The sequence below is a fragment of the Coregonus clupeaformis genome, chromosome 10, assembly GCF_020615455.1.
Source record: "Coregonus clupeaformis isolate EN_2021a chromosome 10, ASM2061545v1, whole genome shotgun sequence".
In the NCBI taxonomy this organism is placed as follows: Eukaryota; Metazoa; Chordata; class Actinopteri; order Salmoniformes; family Salmonidae; genus Coregonus; species Coregonus clupeaformis.
The window spans coordinates 6,097,704-6,123,419 of NC_059201.1; the positions used below are offsets into that span (position 1 = coordinate 6,097,704).

Below are 25,716 nucleotides of genomic sequence, written 5' to 3' on the forward strand. Positions count from 1 at the left end.
GTTTGTTTCAGTTTAATGCTGTAATAAGATATTTCATTTGTTCCAGTTTGAGTGCTGTAATTAGATATCTGTTTCAGTTTGAGGGCTGTAATAACATGTCTGTTGTTTCAGTTTGAGGGTTGTAATAAGATGTCTGTTGTTTAAGTTTGAGGGCTGTAATAAGATGTCTGTTGTTTAAGTTTGAGGGCTGTAATAACATGTCTGTTGTTTAAGTTTGAGGGTTGTAATAAGATGTCTGTTGTTTCAGTTTGAGGGCTGTAATAAGATGTCTGTTGTTTCAGTTTGAGGGCTGTAATAAGATGTCTGTTGTTTCAGTTTGAGCGCTGTAATTAGATGTTTCTGTTGTTTCAGTTTGAGGGCTGTAATAAGATGTTTCTGTTGTTTCAGTTTGAGGGCTGTAATAAGATGTCTGTTGTTTCAGTTTGAGTGCTGTAATTAGATGTTTCTGTTGTTTCAGTTTGAGGGCTGTAATAAGATGCCTGTTTTTTCAGTTTGAGGGCTGGAATCACGTGTCTGTTGTTTCAGTTTGAGGGTTGTAATAAGATGTCAATTTTTTCAGTTTGAGGACTGTGATAACACATTTCAGTTGTTTCAGTTTGAGGGCTGTATTAGGATGTATTTTCTTTCAGTTTGAGGGCTGTAATAACATGTTTCATTTGTTCCAGTTTGAGTGCTGTAATTAGATATCTGTTTCAGTTTGAGGGCTGTAATAACATGTCTGTTGTTTCAGTTTGAGGGCTGTAATAACATGTCTGTTGTTTCAGTTTGAGAGCTGTAATAACACAATTCAATTGTTTCAGTTTGAGGGCTGTAATAACATGTTTCATTTGTTCCAGTTTGAGGGCTGTAATAACACATTTCAGTTGTTTCAGTTTGAGGACTGTAATAACACATTTCAGTTGTTTCAGTTTGAGGACTGTAATAACATGTTTCAGTTGTTTCAGTTTGAGGACTGTAATAACACATTTCAGTTGTTTCAGTTTGAGGGCTGTAATAACATGTTTCATTTGTTCCAGTTTGAGTGCTGTAATTAGATATCTGTTTAAGTTTGAGGGCTGTAATAACATGTCTGTTGTTTCAGTTTGAGGGCTGTTGTTTCAGTTTGAGGGCTGTAATAAGATGTCTGTTCTTTCATTTTGAGGGCTGTAATAAGATGTCTGTTGTTTCAGTTTGAGGGCTGTAATAAGATGTCTGTTGTTCTGGTTTGAGGGCTGTAATAACACATTTCAGTTGTTTCAGTTTGAGGACTGTATTAGGATGTATTTTCTTTCAGTTTGAGGGCTGTAATAACATGTTTCATTTGTTCCAGTTTGAGTGCTGTAATTAGATATCTGTTTCAGTTTGAGGGCTGTAATAACATGTATGTTGTTTCAGTTTGAGGGCTGTAATAAGATGTCTGTTGTTTCAGTTTGAGGGCTGTAATAAGATGTCTGTTGTTTCAGTTTGAGGGCTGTAATAACATGTGTCTGTTGTTTCAGTCAAAGGATGTATGTAATGAGATGCCTGTTGTTTCAGTTTGAGGGCTGTAATAAGATGTTTCTGTTGTTTCAGTTTGAGTGCTGTAATCAGATATCTGTTTTAGTTTGAGGGCTGTAATAACATGTCTGTTGTTTCAGTTTGAGGGCTGTAATAAGATGTCTGTTGTTTCAGTTTGAGGGCTGTAATAAGATGTCTGTTGATTCAGTTTGAGGGCTGTAATAAGATGTCTGTTGTTTCATTTTGAGGGCTGTAATCACGTGTCTGTTGTTTCATTTTGAGGGCTGTAATCACGTGTCTGTTGTTTCAGTTTGAGGGTTGCAATAAGATGTCAATTTTTTCAGTTTGAGGGTTTTAATAAGATGTTTGTTTCAGTTTAATGCTGTAATAAGATATTTCATTTGTTCCAGTTTGAGTGCTGTAATTAGATATCTGTTTCAGTTTGAGGGCTGTAATAACATGTCTGTTGTTTCAGTTTGAGGGTTGTAATAAGATGTCTGTTGTTTAAGTTTGAGGGCTGTAATAAGATGTCTGTTGTTTAAGTTTGAGGGTTGTAATAAGATGTCTGTTGTTTAAGTTTGAGGGCTGTAATAAGATGTCTGTTGTTTAAGTTTGAGGGCTGTAATAACATGTCTGTTGTTTAAGTTTGAGGGTTGTAATAAGATGTCTGTTGTTTCAGTTTGAGGGCTGTAATAAGATGTCTGTTGTTTCAGTTTGAGGGCTGTAATAAGATGTCTGTTGTTTCAGTTTGAGGCCTGTAATAAGATGTCTGTTGTTTCAGTTTGAGGGCTGTAATAAGATGTCTGTTGTTTCAGTTTGAGGGTTGTAATAAGGCCTACTCTCGCCTGGAGAACCTGAAGACCCATCTGAGGTCTCATACGGGGGAGAAACCATACGTCTGTGAACACGAGGGCTGCAACAAAGCCTTCTCCAACGCCTCAGACAGAGCCAAGCACCAGAACCGCACACACTCCAACGAGGTACACACTGTAAATCAATCAACCAATCACACACTCCAACGAGGTACACACTGTAAATCAATCAACCAATCACACACTCCAACGAGGTACACACTGTAAATCAATCAACCAATCACACACTCCAACGAGGTACACACTGTAAATCAATCAACCAATCACACTAACTCCAACTGCTGACATCCTCACCTCCTTAAAAGGATTATTCACTCAAATTATAGATTTAAGTTGTGTTATGAATTGTTATGAATAACTAGTGAATAATCTATTAGTATCAATAACATTGATATCTATAATTTATCTCACAGATGTATCTAATGTTTTCACGTAATGAAAGACTATTTGAAAGACAGATGGCCTAAGAAATCACTTCAAATAAAAAACGTCTGAAGTGTCATCATGTGTCCTGTGTTGTGTCCTCCTGTCCCTCTACAGAAGCCCTACGTGTGTAAGATCCCTGGGTGTACTAAGCGCTACACAGACCCCAGCTCTCTGCGGAAGCACGTTAAGACAGTCCACGGCCCTGAGGCTCACATCACTAAGAAGCATAGAGGAGACACTGGGCCGCGGCAGCCAGGCTCATCACTGACCCCCGGTGGACAGTGTGGTGAACTGCTGCTGGAGAAAGAGGAGGCTGGACACAGGGAGGACTGCAAACTGCTGGCACCTGAGAGCACTCTGGTGAGTTTAGACTGGAGAGTCCATGTCTTTGTAAATAAACAATGTTTTCCTTTGAATATAGTTTCATGTTGATTTTGTGAACTCGAGGCTTGGATCCATAGCTCCATCTATGAATTTGAGAGTGGTTACAGGATGTGGTGGGGCTGCCGTTGACTGGAAAACAAAAGGATTGTGGTTTTAAGTGATATGTTGTCTCTCTCTCCCTCTCTCTCTCTCCCTCTCTCTCTCTCTCTCTCCCTCTCTCTCAATTCAATTCAATATCAATTTTCAATTCAATTTAAGGGCTTTATTGGCATGGGAAACGTATGTTAACATTGCCAAAGCAAGTGAAGTAGTTAATAAACAAAAGTGAAATAAACAATGAATATTAACAGTAAACATTACACTCAGAAGTTTCAAAAGAATAAAGACATTTCAAATGTCATATTATGTATATATACAGTGTTGTAACAATGTGCATATCTCTCTCTCTCTCTCTCTCTCTCTCTCTCTCTCTCTCTCTCTCTCTCTCTCTCTCTCTCTCTCTCTCTCTCTCTCTCTCTCTCTCTCTCTCTCTCTCTCTCTCTCTCTCTCTCTCTCTCTCTCTCTCTCTCTCTCTCTCTCTCTCTCTCTCTCTCTCTCTCTCTCTCTCTCTCTCTCTCTCTCTCTCTCTCTCTCTCTCTCTCTTCTCTCTCTCTCTCTCTCTCTCTCTCTCTCTCTCTCTCTCTCTCCTCTTCCAGAAGTCTCAGCACAGCCCGGGTGGCCAGTCTTCCTGCAGTAGCGAGCGTTCTCCACTGGGGAGCGCCAACAACAACGACAGCGGTGTGGAGATGAACCTGAATGCAGCGGGCAGTCTGGAGGACCTGACCGCTCTGGAGGACGGAGGGGCAGGAGGAGGCAGCGAGGCGGGGGGGTCAGGGGCAGGCACAGCAGGGATGGGGGGCATGTCGGCACAGGCCCTGAAGAGACTAGAGAACCTGAAGATAGAGAAGCTGAAACAGATCAGACGGCCCACTCCGCCCGGACGCTGTGGAGGGGGGAACAAGCTGCCTGCACTCACAGGTATTAAACTTGACTGACAGGTAGTAAGGTACTCCCAGGTACTGGACTGAGGACACTTGACTGACAGGTAGTAAGGTACTCCCAGGTATTGGACTGAGGACACTTGACTGACAGGTAGTAAGGTACTCCCAGGTACTGGACTGAGGACACTTGACTGACAGGTAGTAAGGTACTCCCAGGTACTGGACTGAGGACACTTGACTGACAGGTAGTAAGGTACTCCCAGGTACTGGACTGAATAACCTTGACTGACAGGTAGTAAGGTACTCCCAGGTACTGGACTGAAGACACTTGACTGACAGGTAGTAAGGTACTCCCAGGTACTGGACTGAAGACACTTGACTGACAGGTAGTAAGGTACTTCCAGGTATTGGACTGAAGACACTTGACTGACAGGTAGTAAGGTACTCCCAGGTATTGGACTGAGGACACTTGACTGACAGGTAGTAAGGTACTCCCAGGTACTGGACTGAAGACACTTGACTGACAGGTAGTAAGGTACTCCCAGGTATTGGACTGAAGACACTTGACTGACAGGTAGGAAGGTACTCCCAGGTACTGGACTGAAGACACTTGACTGACAGGTAGTAAGGTACTCCCAGGTACTGGACTGAAGACACCTGACTGACAGGTAGTAAGGTACTCCCAGGTACTGGACTGAAGACACTTGACTGATAGGTAGTAAGGTACTCCCAGGTACTGGACTGAAGACACTTGACTGATAGGTAGTAAGGTACTCCCAGGGACTGGACTGAAGACACTTGACTGACAGGTAGTAAGGTACTCCCAGGTACTGGACTGAAGACACTTGACTGATAGGTAGTAAGGTACTCCCAGGTACTGGACTGAGGACACTTGACTGACAGGTAGTAAGGTACTCCCAGGTACTGGACTGAAGACACTTGACTGACAGGTAGTAAGGTACTCCCAGGTACTGGACTGAGGACACTTGACTGACAGGTAGTAAGGTACTCCCAGGTACTGGACTGAAGACACTTGACTGACAGGTAGTAAGGTACTCCCAGGTACTGGACTGAGGACACTTGACTGACAGGTAGTAAGGTACTCCCAGGTACTGGACTGAAGACACTTGACTTGGTTTCAGATCAAATATGCATGTTTTCATCTCGATCAACCTTTGAAGAGTTTAAACTAATTATTCTCATTGTGATAAAATCAGTACGATAATAAGATCATATCTTACACGTATCCCTAGATTACACAAATGTAATATTCACTTTAAAAGATCTATAGCTATCTTTCCTGTTGCAATATTGTCTGTGCATCTCTAGACTGTTAACCTGATGGTTCTAGTCCTGCTTTGTTCCTCCAGGTGGTCCAGGGGAGATGATCGGAGGGATGTGTTCTCCCTCGCCCCTCCTCTCCAACCGCCGAGTCATGGAACTGTCCAATCACGAGCTGGGGGGTGGAACCTCTGGCATGGTCTGTCCTATCAGTGACCGGAGGGGGAGTGGCACCAGCAGCCTGAGCTCAGCCTACACAGTGAGCCGTCGTTCTTCCATGGTTTCCCCCTACCTCTCCAGCCGGCGCTCCAGCGAGGTCTCCCAGCTAGGAGGAGGGGGAGGTGGGTTCCCTACCAGACATTTCACACAAGATTAAAACATGCTGTTTGCAATTCTAACATGTTCCATGGCATATGAAATGACATGATAACCTAAATGTATTTAGAGACAATAAATGCACTCCAAAGTAGCATTTCTAATGTTTGTGAAAGTATTACAATCAAATTCAAATCAAATCAAATTGTATTTGTCACATACATGTGTTTAGCAGATGTTATTGCGGGTGTAGCGAAATGCTTGTGCTTCTAGCTCCGACAGTGCAGTAATATCTAACAAGTAATATCTAACAATTTCACAACATATCCTTAATACACACAAAAATTTAAGAAAATATACATATATGGACAAACAATGACAGAGCGGCATGGACTAAGATACAGTAGAATATTATAGAATAGAATGCAGTATATACATATGAGATGAGTAGTGCAAGATATGTAAACATTATTAAAGTGACTGTAAACATTATTAAAGTGACTAGTGTTCCATTTCTTAAAGTGGCCAGTGATTTCAATAGGCAGCAGCAGCCTCTAATGTGCTAGTGATGGCTGTTAACAGTCTGATGGCCTTGAGATAGAAGCTGTTTTTCATTCTCTCGGTCCCAGCTTTGATGCACCTGTACTGATCTCGCCTTCTGGATGATAGCTGGGTAAACAGGCAGTGGCTCGGGTGGTTGATGTCCTTGATGATCTTTTTGGCCTTCCTGTGACATCGGGTGCTGTATGTGTCTTGGAGGGCGGGTAGTTTGCCCCCGATAATGTGTTCGGCAGACCGCACCACCCTCTGGAGAGCTCTGCGGTTGCGGGCGGTGCAGTTGCCGTACTAGGTGGTGATACAGCCCGACAGGATGCTCTCAATTGTGCATCTGTAAAAGTTTGTGAGGGTTTTAGGTGCCAAGCCAAATTTCTTCAGCCTCCTGAGGTTGAAGAGGCTCTGTTGTGCCTTCTTCACCACACTGTCTGCGTGGGTGGACCATTTCAGTTTGTCTGTGATGTGTACGCCAAGGAACTTGAAGCTTTCCACCTTCTTCACTGCGGCCTGTCGTTGTGGATAGGGGGGTGCACCCTTTGCAGTTTCCTGAAGTCCACGATCATCTCCTTTGTTTTGTTCGCGTTGAGTGAGAGGTTATTTTCCTGGCACCACACTCCCAGAGCCCTCACCTCCTTCCTGTAGGCGGTCTCGTCATTGTTGGTAATCAAGGCTACTACTGTTGTGTCATTTGCAAACTTGATGATTGAGTTGGAGGCGTGCTTGGCCACGCAGTCATGGGTGAACAGGGAGTACAGGAGGGGGCTGAGCACGCACCCTTGTGGGGCCCCAGTGTTGAGGATCAGCGAAGTGGAGATGTTGTTTCCTACCTTCACCACCTGGGGGCGGCCCGTCAGGAAGTCCAGGACCCAGTTGCACAGGGTGGGGTTCAGACCCAGGGCCTTGAGCTTAATGATGAGCTTGGAGGGTACTATGGTGTTGAAGGCTGAGCTATTGTCAATGAACAGCATTCTTACGTAGGTATTCCTCTTGTCCAGATGGGATAGGGCAGTGTGCAGTGTGATGGCAATTGCATCGTCTATGGATCTATTGGGGCGGTAAGCAAATTGAAGTGGGTCTAGGGTGACAGGTAAGGTAGAGGTGATATGATCCTTGACTAGTCTCTCAAAGCACTTCATGATGACAGAGGTGAGTGCTACAGGGCGATAGTCATTTAGTTCAGTTACCTTTGCTTTCTTGGGTACAGGAACAATGGTGGTCATCTTGAAGCATGTGGGAACAGCAGACTGTGAAAGGGAGAGATTGAATATGTCCATAAACACACCAGCCAGCTGGTCTGCGCATGCTCTGAGGACGCGGCTAGGGATGCCGTCTGGACCGGCAGCCTTGCGGGGTTAACATGCTTAAATGTCTTAATCACGTCAGCCATGGAGAAGGAGAGGCCACAGTCCTTGTTAGTGGGCCTCATCAGTGGCACTGTGTTATCCTCAAAGCGGGCGAAGAAGGTGTTTAGCTTGTCTGGAAGCGAGACGTCGGTGTCAGCGACGTGGCTGGTTTTCCTTTTGTAGTCCGTGATTGTCTGTAGACCCTGCCACATACGTCTCGTGTCTGAGCCACTGAATTGCGACTCCACTTTGTCTCTATACTAATGTTTTGCCAGTTTAATTGCCTTGCGGAGTGAGTAGCTACACTGTATTCTGCCATATTCCCAGTCACCTTGCCATGGTTGAATGCAGTGGTTCGCGCTTTCAGATTGGCGCGAATGCTGCCATCTATCCACGGTTTCTGGTTAGGGTAGGTTTTAATAGTCACAGTGGGCACAACATCACCTATACACTTCCTGATAAACTCAGTCACCGTTTCAGTGTATTCGTCTAAATTATTTTCGGAAGCTACCCGGAACATATCCCAGTCCACGTGTTCAAAACAATCTTGAAGCGTGGATTCCGATTGGTCAGACCAGCGTTGAATAGTCCTTAGCACGGGTATTTCCTGGGGGCGGCCCGTCTTACGATAAAATGTGTGTAAGCATTGTATTTCCAACATGTTTTTAACATGTACATTTCCAGCAGGGTTCCTGGGTCCTGACCAGGGAGGAGGTGACACCCTCCCCCCTGAGACCAGCTGCAGAGGAGGGCCCTGTCATGGTGTTGGAGGGGGAGGAGGAGGGTTGCCAGAAATGTCTAGTCTAACACCAGCCCAGCAGTACAGCCTGAAGGCTAAGTATGCAGCAGCCACTGGCGGCCCACCCCCCACCCCGCTGCCCAGCATGGAGCAGGGATCAGGGACACAGAGGAGGAGAGGGGGCTTCCTCAGCGAGTACCAGGTGAAGACTTGTCTTTGTCTTCTTCTTATTATCTTATTCCTTATATATGTTTGTATACATTTTTTGGACCTCTCTGAAAGGAAAATGGATGGCCCTCCCTTCAGTAAAATATATTTTTACCCGACCCTCCCTGAACACTTGAAAAATAAAAAAAGTTACCCTCCCCTATACCCAAAATAATAACTAAAAGATCAAGTGGATAGCAGTGAACATTCCTACCATTTGCCGTCACATATAGGACAGGCCAGAGCCTTAGATATGCAGTTTTAGAAACTGTTTTTCGTTTTGTAAGCATTACATGGCAAAGTAGCCAGAAGGTTGTGAATTCGCAGACCATACCGGACACGTCTAGGGATGAAAATATATTCTTTATAATAAAAGCCCATGCTTGAATCTATCATCTTATTTGCAGTCTGAGAAAAAATTGCCTTTTATAAACACATTTCATGAAGACAAGTATAATATTTTTTAATACCACAACCGAGCATGACAACGAATTAGCGCATGCTGCAGCACTGGAGACGTTTTTGATTTCTATCAAGGCTGTTGTTAAAAAATAGGATATTCTAAGTTTGGAACATTGCTAAAGTTGTCTATCAACTGGAAAAATTGAGCGCAACAGAACCAGTTAAAACTGAAGTATCTGATCATCATCAAAAAGCTATTTGTTGTTTAACACAGCAGCCGCATATCATCAGGTAGCCTATATTAACTTTTATTTCATTTGGGAAACTATCATTTTCTAATTTATTTTATTTTATTCAATGATATTGTTGTTACAAAATAGATGTGTGTTGACTGTGATTAGGGCGTGGGAATATAAGAGCATCTGCTGGGCTAAATTAACAAACTAGGCGTAGCATAGCTCACCACATGATCCTCAAACCGAAGACTGGCCAAACTCGTGTTTCTAAAAGTGAATTCAAAGGCACTGACTGTATAACTTTTTTGGCCCACGACCCCATTTTGATATATGACATTTCTTGCAACCCCAACCATGTGAAATAAATGATGTAATTAACAGCCAATGTTTACTTTTTTATGTGGCGCTATGACAGTCAATTGCAAATGAGTCTGACATAATGTATTTTATCTCACCACCACTAATGAGATGGGTGTGGCTTGATGCACGTCGCGTCGGAGATTCTCAAAGTCAGGGGGTGCACCTCATCCCTGCTGTCACATCCAACCTGGATTCATATTTGGTTATAATGCAAATGAGAGCACTGATTTCATGACAACTGGGAACTCTGAAAAATACAAGGTCAAATCATGACGTCTGTGATCTTCAGGTCGGAAAGTCGGAGCTCTAGAAAAAGGCCCGAATTCCGAGTTGGACGATCGTTCAAAACAATTTTTCCCAGTCGGAGCTAGTTTCTTTTCGAGTTCCCAGTTGTTTTGTACGCGGCATTAATGCTCAGAGGGAGACGGCAGGGTATTCCCTTTGAGTCAGGAAACCACTCCTCTGTAGTGACCCGTGAATGCATTCGGTCACATGACAACTCGATCAGCTGTTCGATTTCACTTACCGGCATGTCAACTGAGCCATGATCACAGTCAAACGGATTGGGAAGTATGTCCCAAAGTGCTCATCCAGGCGTTGGGAGGTGAGCAGCCATCGCTTGTGTGGAACACTTACTGATTGTAACAGTTCCACTCTCAATGCGAAAAATCTTTCCAACACTAGTTTTGCGAACAGTGGATGTGGTTTGATGTCATTTACAATCGAAGTTACCTGCTGCAGTATATCTCCAAGTTCTGTGCTCAGCTCTTTTGCCGCAAGTTTCTCTCGGTGTCTCATACAATGCATCCATATGGCAGAGGGAGACATTCATAACTAGAGTGCAGAGGCCTGCCCACCGTAGATGGAGCCCCATCTGCGCAAAAGCACGCAATTCGATCCCATGGAATCCGTTTTTCGTCAATATAGCCACACAGCACACTGTGCCTTTGCATGCTCGGGAATCGTGAGAAAGAACAATATGTCCTCGTGAATCCCCCGACATGTAGAGCGAACAAAAGTCAATTCATGGGCATCTCGACCCTCACAGCTAACGTCCATTTGGAGAGCATAAGCTGGGGAGGTTTTGAGTCGTTCAGAGTTTCCTGTTGATTGCTAGCAATAGCATAAATACTTAGTTTAACAGTGTTATCTGACAAAGGTATTGATGTGAGTTTCTGTGCCTCCCAACACGTGTTTTCACCATAGCAATATGAAAGTCTCTGCAATAGTGTGTGGTTTCATAGTGTAGCGAGCCTAGCCATTCACTGTGGGAAGGATTCAAGTGCAACGGTCAAGTGCGGCCTTTTCCCATGATCTAAGGGCACTCTGGTTGAATTTTATCATTTAAATTAGAATAATTTTCATTTCGATTTTTAAGGTTAACCACATTACAATGATTTGGAGAGACAAAGAGGATATTATAATATATATATATATATATATATATATATATATATATATATATATTTGGTATATCTTTTTTTCTTCACGATTTTGTCAATTCTCCCGCCACCCCATTTTCATATCAGGTGAACCCACATGGGGTTGTGAGCCCTAGTTTGGGAACCGCTGGTATAGCCTAATAAGGCATTTTTTTGTTTCATTATTATTTAATTCTAAGTATTTTTTTTAAATTATTATTTTTATACAGCCTAAATGCGAAATGTATAGGCATGTTGTTGAAGTGTTGTTGTTGATGTTGATGTGTTGTTGAAATGCTGAGCCCTCCTGCCGACCTGTAGCGTGGAACAAACACCATTGATTTCTTAAATGGCAGGCTAAAGCCTTGAAATAATAATAATATAGCCTAAATTATTCATTTTTTCGTTCCTTCTTAGGCTACCTGGCTTGCTCCTGACTGATTTAGAGTTAGTATGTTGTTTAATAGCCTGTTGAAAATGTTGAATGTCAATTCATAGTGACAGAATCCCAAGCATTTTACTTCCCAAGCAAAGTCAATTTTTTTGTGTCCTCGGCTATAGAATGTTGTATGTAGCACAGCCTCTGAATCACATAGAGACAAAACAAAGATATCCCAATATGCATCGGAGTCACGTCTTTGCGGACTAAAGCGTTGTTATAGATCATTTTACTGTATATAATCAGGTCCATTAAGCTAACAAAGGGTAGTCCTATTCTTGTAGACATTTTCTACAACAAAAGCCACAATACCCTCATATATCCCCTCAATCCCCTGGTTTTAACTTAACACACCAAGCTCTTCACCGACACTGAGATATTTAAGGAGTGCATGGTGACTGAAGGAATTGGCTGACAAAATCTATGGATCGTAGACTATAATTTCATCTGTCAAACAGGTAGGCCTACCTCTTGTTTCTTGAATAGGAAGAAATAGGCTACAACACAAAGCCCTCTTGTTGTTAGTAGCGTAAAGTCAATTAGGCCTTCTCGAATTAGCCTACTTTCAGCACCCGTGCGCTGTCCATCTCCGCGGCTGCCGCTTCATAGTAATGTAAGTTGTGTAAATTACTTGAATATGGCTTATTGTGAGGTCAGTGTCTCTGATAAATAGCTTCATTATTTTATTAATATCAATTAAAGCAGTAGCAAGCTTACCTCCGGTCCTCCTTCTCATCTTCGCGCTTTCCCTCTCAAACTGAACAGGGCATCAGTAGGCCTATTCCGCACGCATAAATATAGCATTTTCTGGACAATTAAAACATTATTTTCAGAAGAAGCCTTTGACTCGCCTCCTGAAGTGCCACAGCACAGTTATTGGTTAGGCAGCACAAAAGGTTTTACATCAGCAAGAGCAGGCCAGGGCTCTTGATTGGGAACGCCTATCCATTGCAGTGTGTAATGCAGTGTATCCTAGTTTTATATACACAATGTCAGCAGCGCAGAAACTCGGGAAGGAAGTACATTTTCTTAGAAATATAACGTTGCCCTGTGCTTATCGGAGCATGCTCTTCGCATAGCCTAGGTCTGTAGCCGTCAAACTCAACTCTGGACCTCAAAGACATTTCCTCTGCTTTTTTTTAATTACAGACTGATTTAGACCTGGGACACCAGGTGGGGGCAATTAAGTATCAGGTAGAACAGAAAACCATCAGTCTCCAGACCACGTAATAATAATAATAATATGCCATTTAGCAGACGCTTTTATCCAAAGCGACTTACAGTCATGTGTGCATACATTTTTACGTATGGGTGGTCCCGGGGATCGAACCCACTACCCTGGCGTTACAAGCGCCATACGTAGGCAGGGTTCCCTCTAAAAGCCAATTTATGCTTGCTCTGGAATGTGTTTTGAAGGCTCCTTAAGAAGGGTGTGATGGCTCCTTAAGAAGGGTGTGATGGCTCCTTAAGAAGGGTGTGATGGCTCCATAAGAAGGGTGTGATGGCTCCTTAAGAAGGGTGTGATGGCTCCTTAAGAAGGGTGTGATGGCTCCTTAAGAAGGGTGTGATGGCTCCTTAAGAAGGGTGTGATGGCTCCTTAAGAAGGGTGTGATGTCTCCTTAAGAAGGGTGTGATGGCTCCTTAAGAAGGGTGTGATGGCTCCTTAAGAAGGGTGTGATGGCTCCTTAAGAAGGGTGTGATGGCTCCTTAAGAAGGGTGTGATGGCTTTGGAGGCTTACCGCATCGCCGTGCGCCTCCCAAATTTTGTCACAATCCGGAGGGCTCCGTATAGCTCCGTATAGCTCCTTATAGCTCCGTATAGCTCCGTATAGCTCCGTATAGCTCCTTATAGCTCCGTATAGCTCCGTATAGCTCCGTATAGCTCCTTATAGCTCTGTATAGCTCCGTATAGCTCCTTATAGCTCCGTATAGCTCTGTATAGCTCCGTATAGCTCCGTATAGCTCCGTATAGCTCCTTATAGCTCCGTATAGCTCCTTATAGCTCCTTATAGCTCCGTATAGCTCCTTATAGCTCCGTATAGCTCCGTATAGCTCCTTATAGCTCCGTATAGCTCCTTATAGCTCCGTATAGCTCCTTATAGCTCCGTACAGCTCCGTATAGCTCCTTATAGCTCCGTATAGCTCCTTATAGCTCCGTACAGCTCCGTATAGCTCCTTATAGCTCCGTATAGCTCCGTATAGCTCTGTATAGCTCCGTATAGCTCCGTATAGCTCCGTATAGCTCCTTATAGCTCCGTATAACTCCTTATAGCTCCGTATAGCTCCGTATAGCTCCGTATAGCTCCTTATAGCTCCGTACAGCTCCGTATAGCTCCTTATAGCTCCGTATAGCTCATTATAGCTCCTTATAGCTCTGTATAGCATTGACATGATTTGTTGACGATAGGTGGGGGCGGGAGGTCCTGTAGAAACACAAACTCACTTCCTTGACAACAGCTCTGCACTGCTCCACGAAGCGCAATAAGTATGAATGCCCTGACTTCTGCAGAGGCCGTATCACCGTAAATGCTACACAGCCAATGCAGAGGTCAGATTGACCATCCAGCGCCTTTAACAATGCAGAGGGCTCTGTATAGCTCCGCACTGACATGATTGGTTGACAGTAGGTGGGGGGCGGGAGGTCCAGTATAAACACAAACTCACTTCCTTGACAACTTCCTTCACAACAGCTCTGCTCCGCGAAGCGCGAAAAGTATGTTTGCACTGACTTCTGTGGAGGCCGCATTGCAGTAAATGCTATACTGCCACTGCAGATATCGGATTGACCATGCAGAGCCTTTAAGCTGAGCGCTTGTGCGGGCTTGCAGCTCCCCTTGTACTGCCGTGCAGAATAAATATCAGCCTGTGCAGAGAAGCACGAGATTGAACTTCACTCAACTTTCTAGAGTTTTCCCCTTTAGTTAACACTATCAACGTTTCGCTCCACTGTGGGAATTGTGATCGAATCAATGCAATATTAGCCACTTCAGTGTAACATACCGAAACAAAAGGAACTATGCAAGACTTTAGTATGCAAAACTAACTGTCCAAGAGATTTTGTTGTAGGCAGAACACATTGGAGTAGGATTCTATTGCATTGACAGGCATGACTCAGCCCGTACTCTACACAGACCGGTGCGCCATAACCAATCAGAGCTGCAGTAGGCCTATATGCAAATAGCCATTTCCATATATGGATCTGTGCCATTCACTTAGAACTGGACTGTGTTTACAGCATGAGCGGTCGCGAGTAGATGCGCTTGTTTTGAGATCAAAGCGAGAGCTGCATGTAGCCACCTGTGAACATTTGTTCATATCCTTTGCTAGTTAGTGAGTTATTAGGCCAGTTATAGCACATTTCTAGTCAACAATGGGGGAGTGGTTGCTTCCTACAAGAGCACAAAATGTGTGCATTTCTAGCCATCTTTGAAAAGCGAGTCAGGTAAAGAGCTTTTTTTAGAGACAGTCTTGAATAAGCTAAGTAGCTAATATGCAAAGGGTAGCATAATTTGTCTGATTCTTTGTAATAATGGTATGGGAATAATAATTAATTGACAGGTTAATGTCAAGCCCTGCATGTGTTTTTCAAGTCTAATGGAATGTAGGCCTACATTGAACACCACACATTGGCTGCAACTGTAAGCTGAATGATATAACAGCTATTTCCATGTTAAAATGTTACGGGATGCATTTTTCTACATTGTTTTTGATGGTAGGCCACTCTGGTAGGTCTACATTATGATCAAATAGCCACAGTAGCCTACTTGGCCACTGTTAAAACTGGAACTTAAAACAGGTACAGCCTCAGTGTTCACAGTAAACACGCACCGGGATGTTGAACAGAATTTTCACAACGTTCAAGTTTGCGCTCAGCAGACCTGAGATTTGCTCAGTGCTGAAGTTTTTCTAAGGAACATTGCTCGTAGGGTAAGAGTTTAATACCCCTGGCCTATAGTAAAGACTATGGATCATTTTATTGAGACCACACTAGGCTCACTTGATATTGTGCGCCCAGCAGCGATCAGGGATAAGGGGCATCATCAGGCACACATCGAGACACTATAATAAGCAACTCATTCTCAAACCCTGAGCAATATGACATGTAATCGATGACAAATGACATGACCCTCCACTGGACTAGAGTTTTAAAAAATATTAAACCCTCCCCCTGACTGAAATTGAAAAAGCATGACCCTCCCCCATTTTCCTCTGGGGTAACAATTGTGTGCATTTCGACTGCTCCCTAATACAAATAAAGTGTATTATTATTTGTATTATTGCCAGGGTCAGCCGCTGCCAGCGTTCCTGCAGTATGGCGGTCCCAGGAGACACAGTGCCAACACAGGAGAGTATGGCACTGGGGTCATCTACCCCCACCAAGCCCCAGGGAATGCCACCCGGCGCTCCAGTGACCCCGTCCGCTCCACTGGCAACCCCCATGCCCTTCCCAAGGTTATTATTATTATTATTATTATTATTAGTAGTAGTAGTAGTAGTAGTAGTAGTAGTAGTAGTAGGAGTAGTAGTAGTAGTAGTAGTAGTAGTAGTAGTAGTAGTAGTGATAGTAGTAGTAGTAGTAGAAACATGTGAAAGTAGTAGAAACATGTGAAAGTAGTAGAAACATGTGTTTGTGAAACACTTAAAACAAATGTTGATTTGAATTTGTTTCCCAAGGTGCAACGTTTCAACAGCCTGAACAACCTGGCCATGATGGGCCGGAGGAACGCCCTGCAGCATTGTGGGTCAGACGCCAACATCACTCGCCATATGTTATCCCCGCGGCCACCCAGCATCACCGAGAACGTCATGATGGAGGCCATGGCCATGGACGCCCATGGTGGAACCATGGATGCCAGGGACCATGGCATGATGCTTCCCCCAGGAGAGAGAGGCTTCCTGGGCTACCAGAGTCACCACATGGGGGGTCCCTCCAGCCAGTTATCACCCAGCCACGACAGCCTGGGCTGCCCAGAGCAGGGCTACCAGGGAGAGACACAGATGGCCATGCAGGGTGGCCACTACCAGGGTACTACCAGGGGACCAGGCCAGGCCCAGATAGGAAAAGGGGGACCCATCCACCCAGACGGGATGTCCAACACCTTGCTACAGCAGGCTGAGTACAGCATGAGTACCTGCCAGCTCAGCCCCTCTGAACCACACTACCCCAGCCTGGGCCAGGGAGGGCCCGATGGAGGTGCAGGGCCCTGGGAGGAGAGCAGCCAGGTCCAGACCCCTCATGGAGCTCTCCAGACAGGGATGCAGTACCAGGACCAGGGCTCTATGAGTCTGTACACCCAAGGCCCAGATGGAGGCCACCAGAAACTGAACATCAAACCAGAGCAGCAGCAGTATCATCCAGCCCTTTCCAACCCAGACGCCTGCCAGAAGCAGCTCCACCAACACCAACAACAGCAGAGGCCCCACCCAGGGCAGACACCCATGCCCATGGGACCTATGTCCCCCCAGAGTTACCCCCAGCAGGGACAACCTGGCCAGGGCATGATGAGGACCACCAACCCCTCCTGTGACTTCCATGGTGGAGGTATGGAGAACCAGAACCAGGCCTCCATGCAGCAGCAAAGCGGGGGCCTCAGCCTGGGGTCGGCCGGTCTGGGGCCTGGGGGCCGCTCTCAGACACCAATGATGCAGGTGAAGGAGATGATGGTGAGGAACTATGTGCAGTCCCAGCAGGCTCTGCTGTGGGGTCAGGAGCAGGACCAGAGGGGGATAGGAGCGGAGGGAAAACCCCTTCCTCTGTCAGACAGCATGGACATGACAGGACAACAGGTGACTGTTTCCCTGCTCCCTTTGTCTTCTCTCCTCTTTATTCTCCCACTTTGTACTAAAGTGTTTTATTGATGTTTTCAAAGGACATTTCCTGAAGATAATGTGTTTGCTTGCTTGTCTTGAAGTATTTATGGTAGCACTTTAAACTAAATGTTGATCTCATTTTATTTGATTCAGGTGGCCATGATGCAGCAGCGTAGTCCCCATCCCCAGCAACACCAGCCCCAGCAACACCAGCCCCAGCAACACCAGCCCCAGCAACAACACCAACCAACCCTCTACCCCAACCCAGACTCCAGCTACCCAGGCTATTCCACCAACCAGAACCTGATGATCCCCCCAGCCCACAGCCGAGGAGGCCCCAGCTCCGGCTCCTCCATCCCCCCTAACGATGTCCACATGATGAGCCTGCATGGAGGGCCAGGGTCCTGCTACAGCCAGGACATGGGAGTCCCTGTGGTCCCTAGACCACCCCAGGGCCGGAAGCCTCTCAGCAGGCAGAATAGTCTCCAGTCCCAGCCAGGAGGAGGGTACCTGGGCAGTCCTCCCCACCACAGCCCAGTACCCTCTACCTCCAGCCCAAGGAGAGCAGTCCGACTGCCCCCTGTCCAGGACCCTCAGACCCCCCACCAACCCCATCAGGAGATCTTCTCTCCCTCCAACAACAATAACAACATGTATTACTCGGGCCAGATCCACATGCAGTACCCTAACATGGACAAGCAGCAGATCCAAATCCAGCGGATCACCCATCCTCACCAGGACCCAACCCAGACCGGGCCCTGCCTCAACCAGCACCAGGTGCACCTGGTAACCCACATGGACCATCAGGGGAACAAGTCTGCCCAGCTGGGCTACCCCCATGAGTCCACCCCCATCTCCAATGCTCTGGAAAACCTGGATCTGGATAATGCCCAGATAGACTTTACCTCCATCATTGATGACCCTGACCCCTCGTCCTTCAGCCCCGTCAACCCACCTCTCCATGGGGGTTCATCCCAGACCTCGTCCCGCCTCACCACCCCCCAGACCTCCACCACCCTGCCCTCCTCTGGGCTCCCCAACATGGCTGTAGGGGACATGACCTCCATGCTCACCTCTCTGGCTGGTGAGAGCAAGTACCTGAATACTCTGTCTTAGAACCTGAACACAATGTTCAAGAACAAGTACAGAACCCGAACACACTCATAAAGTTGACTAGAGGGGCTCAGCCCTCTGTCTGAAGAGACTAAGTAACTGAAGACACTGTCGTAGTACAAGTACCTAGACTGTCCTAGAGTGGACCCTAGGGGCGCAGCTCGGTGGTTTTAGTGTTAGCTTACCTCATAACATAAAGTTACAGGAAATGACTGTGTAGAGTATAGGTACTGAAGATATTTCCCCATTCTCTTGGCCTCACTTTTCTGTCCCTGGCCAGGATGGACAGATATTCAGTAGCTACTGCTTAGAGGACTTTAAGCCAAACCAAAGGCACCTACTGATCTTGATCACTGTGTTCTCTTGTCTCATGAGAAGATAATGGACTTTGGAGTTGCTTGGTACAAAACTGTTGCTTGGTACAAAACTGTTGCTTGGTAAATAACTGTTGCTTGGTACAAAACTGTTGCTTGGTACAAAACTGTTGCATGGAACAAAACTGTTGCTTGGTGCAAAACCGTTGCTTGAAACAAAACTGTTGCTTGGTACAAAACTGTTGCTTGACGCAGAACTGTTTGCCTGAAATGACTGTCATCACCATAGCGACGTCAACGCCATAATGACGTGTTCACCGTAATGACATCATCACCATAATGACGGTCATTTCAATCACAGGTTCTTTAGGGCAACAGTTGGACAGAGAGGGTACCACGATGTAAATAAGTTATCCATTTATATGCTGTGTATATGACAATGTTGACAGTGACGGAACTCTAATGTCTGTCTCGTGGACTGCTTATGGAATTCCGAGGTCTAACCCTTCCGTAATGAGAACTGAGGAAAACATAGCTCTTCCGAGGAAGAATGTAAAAAAAAAAAAGTGCATGAAAAAAATGACTGATAGACACCTGAATGCTTTGAAGATTCATCTATATTCCCAGGGACACACTCCTGTCAGGGACATACGCAACATTGTGATGACACACACACATAATGATGACACACGCACGTAGTGATGACACACACACACTCACATCATAATGATAACATATCATATCAGTATTCACGCAGAGGCCATTTTGGCATGAATCTGCTTCCATACTCTGAATCTGTTGTACGGTAAAGAGGCCATGTTTTCAGACAGAGAGTTTGTTTACACTAGTTACGTGTTTACTGTAGCTAATTGTTCTTAAAGCAGCTCACTCTTTTACAATTATAGGAGTTATTGGGGAAGAATATCAAAAGTGCCTTTGTCTAAACGTATATATGGGGCATGAGAGGTACAGAGAATAAAGGAGAGAGGGGGATAGAGGGAGTACAGTCTCACAGGACCGAACTCCATAACCTGCTGTACTTACTGTTGTTTACAGGGTCTTAACGATGCCTTCACTTACCCTGAACATCTTCAACAGGGTTTTATAAAGAATTGGGTGTACTGCGTTGAGGTACTGTATCTGAGGTACTTTAACGTGTACGGGACCTCTGAGCTGCAGGAAGTGTGGCCTTCTGACGATAGAAATAGAATCAGTCCACCCAATATGCCATCATTGACTATAATGGTAGGAACGTTCCATAGATACTATTTCTATGCATCTGTAGCCATGACCAGTAGAGCTGATATCACATGACGTGACTTCATACTGTGGCATTGCACTGACTGCAGCGCTGCATGGATGAGGACAGACGGTTCTCTCTCCTCAGGCTTTGTGACACACAGACAGTCCAAGAGGCCAGCACATACAGGAAGCCTATGTGGCTTTGATTTCACGTAAACGTCACCTTGGAGGATAATGAAAAGTATCTTACAGTAGTATCTATCTGTTTGAATTGTAATTCTAGATCACGTTTACACACATTTACAGTAGATCCTATGAGGCTGTATTTCATTTCAGTATTGGTGCCTTTTTAATCCTGCTTGGTCACGACTAGTACTGTTCTCTAGTTCTTAATACAACAGAGTTAGTCGTCATGGAAACTCCTGGTCCTATCCATGACTAACCATTGACATTTGATCTAGTTTGGAAAACTGTATACAGACTACCGGCCAACCAAAGACGATTTGAACTAACAATATTCAAGGAATAAAAAGAAAAGATGCAGAAATAAATGTTACACAATACTAATAATCACAGTCACAGCGATGAAGATGTGAATGGTTTGATAGTAGTGTTACTTAGAATGTATCATTTAAAAAAAAAAAAAAAGTAACAGGTTCTCTTTTTGTTTTTATAACAACTTTATCGTGGATATTTTTGTCTTTCTTTGTGTTGTGTGTTTTGATACCTGTCTGTCACCATTCAATCAAACGTTTTGCTGGCAAAATAATATTGTGTTAAGCAATAATGGCTATAATAGTAGTGTTTACTATATACACGCCAGCCGAGTGATATATTTTATACAAATGTACTATATTTTACCAGTTAAGAAATAAACATGTTCAGCTTGAGATGGAGGCAAAATGTCTGTCAGAACTTTCTGCATCTTACTGTGTATTTTTATGAAGTTCTTATTGACTTCTATTGACTTATATCCCAACTGCCTCTGTTGAGAATGTCTGAGTAAATGCAATGTCTCCATACAGCCACTAGGGGGCAGTATAGTCTTCTATAGATGGGAGAGATAGCTACTGTATGTTTTACACTTGGAAAGGGAAAGGGGGTTACCTAATCAGTTGCACAACTGAATGCATTCAACTAAAATGTGTCTTCCGCATTTACACCAACCCCTCTGAATCAGGAAGCACAACTGGGACTTGTTCGTTAGGGCATGCAACGGAAAACAAACATTTGCATTTCTTATTGGACAAGTCAAAGTAGTCCCTCCCTAACAATGCAGTTTTAAGAAAATAGAGTTATGAAAAAATGTACTAAATAAACTAAAGTAAAGTAGATACAATAGTAATTCTACACATTTAAAGCTGCAATGTGTCACTTTTTGGGGAGACCTGACCAAATTAACATCGAAATATGAGTTATAGGTCTGTCATTCTCGTTGAAAGCAAGTCTAAGAAGCAGTATATCTGTTCTATGTGCGCTATTTCTATGCTTCCTGTTAAGTTTCGTTCTTGGGTCTTTTACTTTCAGTTTTGTACACCAGCTTCAAACAGCTGAAAATACAATATTTTTGGATATGGAAAATATATTTCACAGTGGTTTAGATGGTACAATGATTCTCTACACTATACTTGCTTGTTTTGTCACATAAACTGAAATTAGGCTAACTATTAGAATATTAGCAACCAGGAAATGCCGGAGCGATTTCTGCATAGTGCACTTTTAACTGTGCTTTTTAAACATTTCCTAAACTTTACAGATGTAGGATCTTAATTTGAGCCAGTTTTCTACAGCAGAAGAAGAATCCTGCATCAACAGGAAATGTAAATTATTATGTGGATTATAATCAATGGACATTTTTTTGTAGGGGTGATACAAGTCTGACATTTTAAAGTGGAAATTACAAACTTTAGAAGCCCTTCTAAACCTTTAATACACTACAAGTTAGCATTTCCTGCAGTGCAGGAACATTCTCAGCAACAAAAGAGTGATCAAATTAAGATCCTACATCTGTAATTAGACAAACCCCTTTCCTCTTTTTTTATGTACCATGTCCCCTTCCTTACTCCTTCATTAAAAGCCAGTTATAAAGTGGTTATAACCACTGGGAGTGACATCAGTGTGTGGATGGGATCCATTGTGGTCAGTGGTGCTGGCACCTAAAGATGTTCCTCTGGGGCCTCTGGTATGGCACTGAGGTGGAGACAGCTCTGGCATAGCCCCCTAGGCTGCTGTTACTCTGGGACCACAGGGGGCTGTGGCCTGGTACCTTGAGCCGGACTGGTCCTCTGGGCTGACAGCCTTCCTCCATACCCTGGCTGTGGCACCTAACGTTGACTCACTTCTCTCTGCCGCTCTCCTCTTACCACCACATGCCTCAATCTCTTCTCTTTGCCCCTCGCCCTTTTTCCGTGCAACCTCAGTTTGAGGTCCCTGGAACTTCTCTCCAGGGTGAGTGAGGGGTCATCATTGTATGGGGGGCCCAGAGAAACCATAGGGTGAACCAGATCTATATTATGGCTAACCTAACATCATACTGAGGAGATCTGATGCAGCTTGATCTATACTGTGGTTCATCTATACCATGAAAAAAAAAAAAGAGAGAGGTAGGTTATAGAATAGAGTCTTTATAGAAAATATACTTTGATGTCCATTTTGAGAGCAATGGAAATGTGTCTTGTCCATCTGCCTATCTCAAATGCATACATCGGCACGTAGACCAAGGCCTCTGGACAACTACTTCCTGGTATACTTGCAATGGTATCTACGGTTTAAAATAATTATGTTGATGAGAGGATAGTGTGAGTAGCACTGAACCACTTTCCCCTCACAATTACAACAACGTGACTTAAGCTAACTCCACAGTATCATAGAATACAAATGGAAATCTAAAATAAAAACGGAGGTTTTTTTCAAATGCAAAAAAGTTTCAGAGGCTGAGTATAATTGCTTTTTTCTTTTCTTGTCTTGCCATCTATTCAAGCGAAAGCTTTTTCTCTGCCTTTGTCCCAAAGGTTGGCATATAATTAACTTGTGCTTAATATGCTGTTTAAGAGATCTCCTCCCAATGCTACCAGCTTTGAACCCAGGCCACAGACAGGGACAAAACCCCAGTGGGACAGTTTCCTCCAAGCTCCACCCAGCAGAGAGACAGAGGAGCGAGAGACAGAAAGAGAGAATAAGAGAGAGAGAAAGTGTGTGTGTGTGTGTGTGTGTGTGTGTGTGTGTGTGTGTGTGTGTGTGTGTGTGTGTGTGTGTGTGTGTGTGTGTGTGTGTGTGTGTGTGTGCGAGTGTGTGTGCGTGCGTGCGTGCGTGCGTGTTTTCACCCACTCTTTTTTTTTTAAACAAACTTCAGACTTCAATCATAATCACTGACAATTGGCCACAAAGCTATTTGTTTTTCTGTCTATTTCTATTGAACATGTCATTGATCTTGTGCTGACTTGCTATGGCCCCTGAACGCTTTTTATGACTCTAGAACCAATCAAAGTCATTAAAAACACTTGTGAAGTTCTATGACTAAATAGCAACATGAAGAAAAAGTAAGCCTTGGACCAGTAAGCCTTGGACCAGTAAGCCTTGTCCGAGCCAAAACGTCCCAAAGGATTTCTGAAAATAAAGCAATTATTGCAATATATCTGAAAATAAACTTTATCCAGGATGCCGATGATATGTTTGGATGTTTACCTCTGTGACTTTGACCTTCCCCTCTCCCTCCCGCTCCCCTTCTCCTGCAACTAGGGTGCTTTCTTTTCTAGAATCTATTAAGATGTAGAGACCCATTAATACGTCATGAAATAGCTGTGAGGGCCACAGAGAAAACATGTGGATGACTCGAGGTCTGTCTAGGCTTCAGTAATACAGTAGAATAGAAGCTGTAGAATATCTAGAATAATTACTTTCATTTCATTGTTCTGTTTCTGGGAGTGGGCCTTCAGTCTGATGTTTTCCTAAATTACTAATGCTGCGTTTTTAAAGCTGCAAATTTACAGAAAAAAAGGTGGGGGTTCTATTGGTTCTATATGGGTTAGAATGCCAAGGTGGGGGTCCTTACCGCCTTCTTAGCGTTTTTCTTATGTTTTTTCAGTTGCAAAACAGATTATGGTCCAGTTATTCAGACAAAATACTGACAATTCCACACTTCCTCAAGTCATCCAGGGGTGAATAGGGCGCAGGCCAGGGGGGCACGACAGGGGCCGATGACTGTAACAGTCAGGCCACAAAGCATCAGGGGTTTTGCATTCCTACCGATACCTGCCGATATAAACATGTTTGCATTTGTAGGCTAATGCCAATTTCTTGTGTGGTGTTTGGGATAGATTGCAAGGGTTGCAATGTCAAACGTGTCCGTTTGGTCAGACAGCTACAGTTGAAGTCGGAAGTTTACATACACCTTAGCCAAATACATTTAACCTCAGTTTTTCACAATTCCTGACATTTTATCCTAGTAAAGATGTCCTGTCTTAGGTCAGTTAGGATCACCACTTTATTTTAAGAATGTGAAATGTCTGAATAATAGTAGAGAGAATGATTTATTTCAGCTTTTATTTATTTCATCACATTCCCAGGGGGTCAGAAGTTTACATGCACTCAATTAGTATTTGGTAGCATTGCCTTTAAATTGTTTAACTTGGGTCAAACGTTTCGGGTAGCCTTCCACAAGCTTCCCACAATAAGTTGGGTGAATTTTGGCCCATTCCTCCTGACAGAGCTGGTGTAACTGAGTCAGGTTTGTAGGCCTCCTTGCTCGAACACGCTTTTTCAGTTCTGCCCACAAATGTTCTATAGGATTGAGGTCAGGGCTTTGTGATGGCCACTCCAATACCTTGACTTTGTTGTCCTTAAGCCATTTTGCCACAACTTTGGAAGTATGCTTGGGGTCATTGTCCATTTGGAAGACCCATTTGCGACCAAGCTTTAACTTCCTGACTGATGGCTTGAGATGTTGCTTCAATATATCCACATAATTTTCCTTCCTCATGATGCCATCTATTTTGTGAAGTGCACCAGTCCCTCCTGCGGCAAAGCACCCCCACAGCATGATGCCGCAACCCCAGTGCGTTACGGTTCTTAGGCTTGCAAGCAACCCCCTTTTTCCTCCAAACACAACGATGGGCTCCCGAGTGGCGCAGCCGTCTAAGGCACTGCATCTCAGTGCTTGAGGCGTCACTATAGACCCCCTGGTTCGATTCCAGGCTGTATCACAACCGGCCGTGATTGGGAGTCCCATAGGGCGGCGCACAATTGGCCCAGCGTCGTCCGGGTTTAGCTGGTGTAGGCCGTCATTGTAAATAAGAATTTGTTCTTAACTGACTTGCCTAGTTAAAAAAAAAATAAAAAAAATAGAATGCTAATTATGGCCAAACAGTTCTACTTTTGTTTCATCAGACCAGAGGACATTTCTCCAAAAAGTAAGATCTTTGTCCCCATGTGCAGTTGCAAACCGTAGTCTGGCTTTTTTATGGCGGTTTTGGAGCAGTGGCTTCTGCCTTGCTGAGCGGCCTTTCAGGTTATGTTTTACTGTGGATATAGATAATTTTGTACCTGTTTCCTCCAGCATCTTCACAAGGTCCTTTGCTGTTGTTCTGGGATTGGTTTGCACTTTTCACACCAAAGTACGTTCATCTCTAGGAGATGCGTCTCCTTCCTGTGCGGTATGACGGCTGCGTAGTCACATGGTGTTTTTACTTGCGTACTATTGTTTGTACAGATGAACGTGGTATCTTCAGGCATTTGGAAATTGCTCCCAAGGATGAACCAGACTTGTGGAGGTCTACAATGTTTTTTCTGAGGTCTTGGCTGA

General features: G+C 44.3%; 1 protein-coding gene across 1 annotated transcript in view; it reads left to right on the plus strand.

Moving 5' to 3' along the window:
* LOC121574788 (zinc finger protein GLI1-like) overlaps positions 1–20,806 on the plus strand; it is a 142,518-nt gene extending 121,712 nt beyond the window's left edge. The window contains exons 10-17 of the mRNA XM_041887357.2: positions 2,292–2,456; positions 2,889–3,134; positions 3,854–4,175; positions 5,509–5,760; positions 8,317–8,573; positions 15,721–15,888; positions 16,111–17,223; positions 17,401–20,806. Of these exons, the coding sequence (XP_041743291.2) occupies positions 2,292–2,456; positions 2,889–3,134; positions 3,854–4,175; positions 5,509–5,760; positions 8,317–8,573; positions 15,721–15,888; positions 16,111–17,223; positions 17,401–18,363 (3,486 nt within the window). The 3' untranslated portion in view covers positions 18,364–20,806. The remainder of the gene's footprint in view (positions 1–2,291; positions 2,457–2,888; positions 3,135–3,853; positions 4,176–5,508; positions 5,761–8,316; positions 8,574–15,720; positions 15,889–16,110; positions 17,224–17,400) is intronic.
* The last annotated feature ends 4,910 nt before the right edge of the window (positions 20,807–25,716 follow it).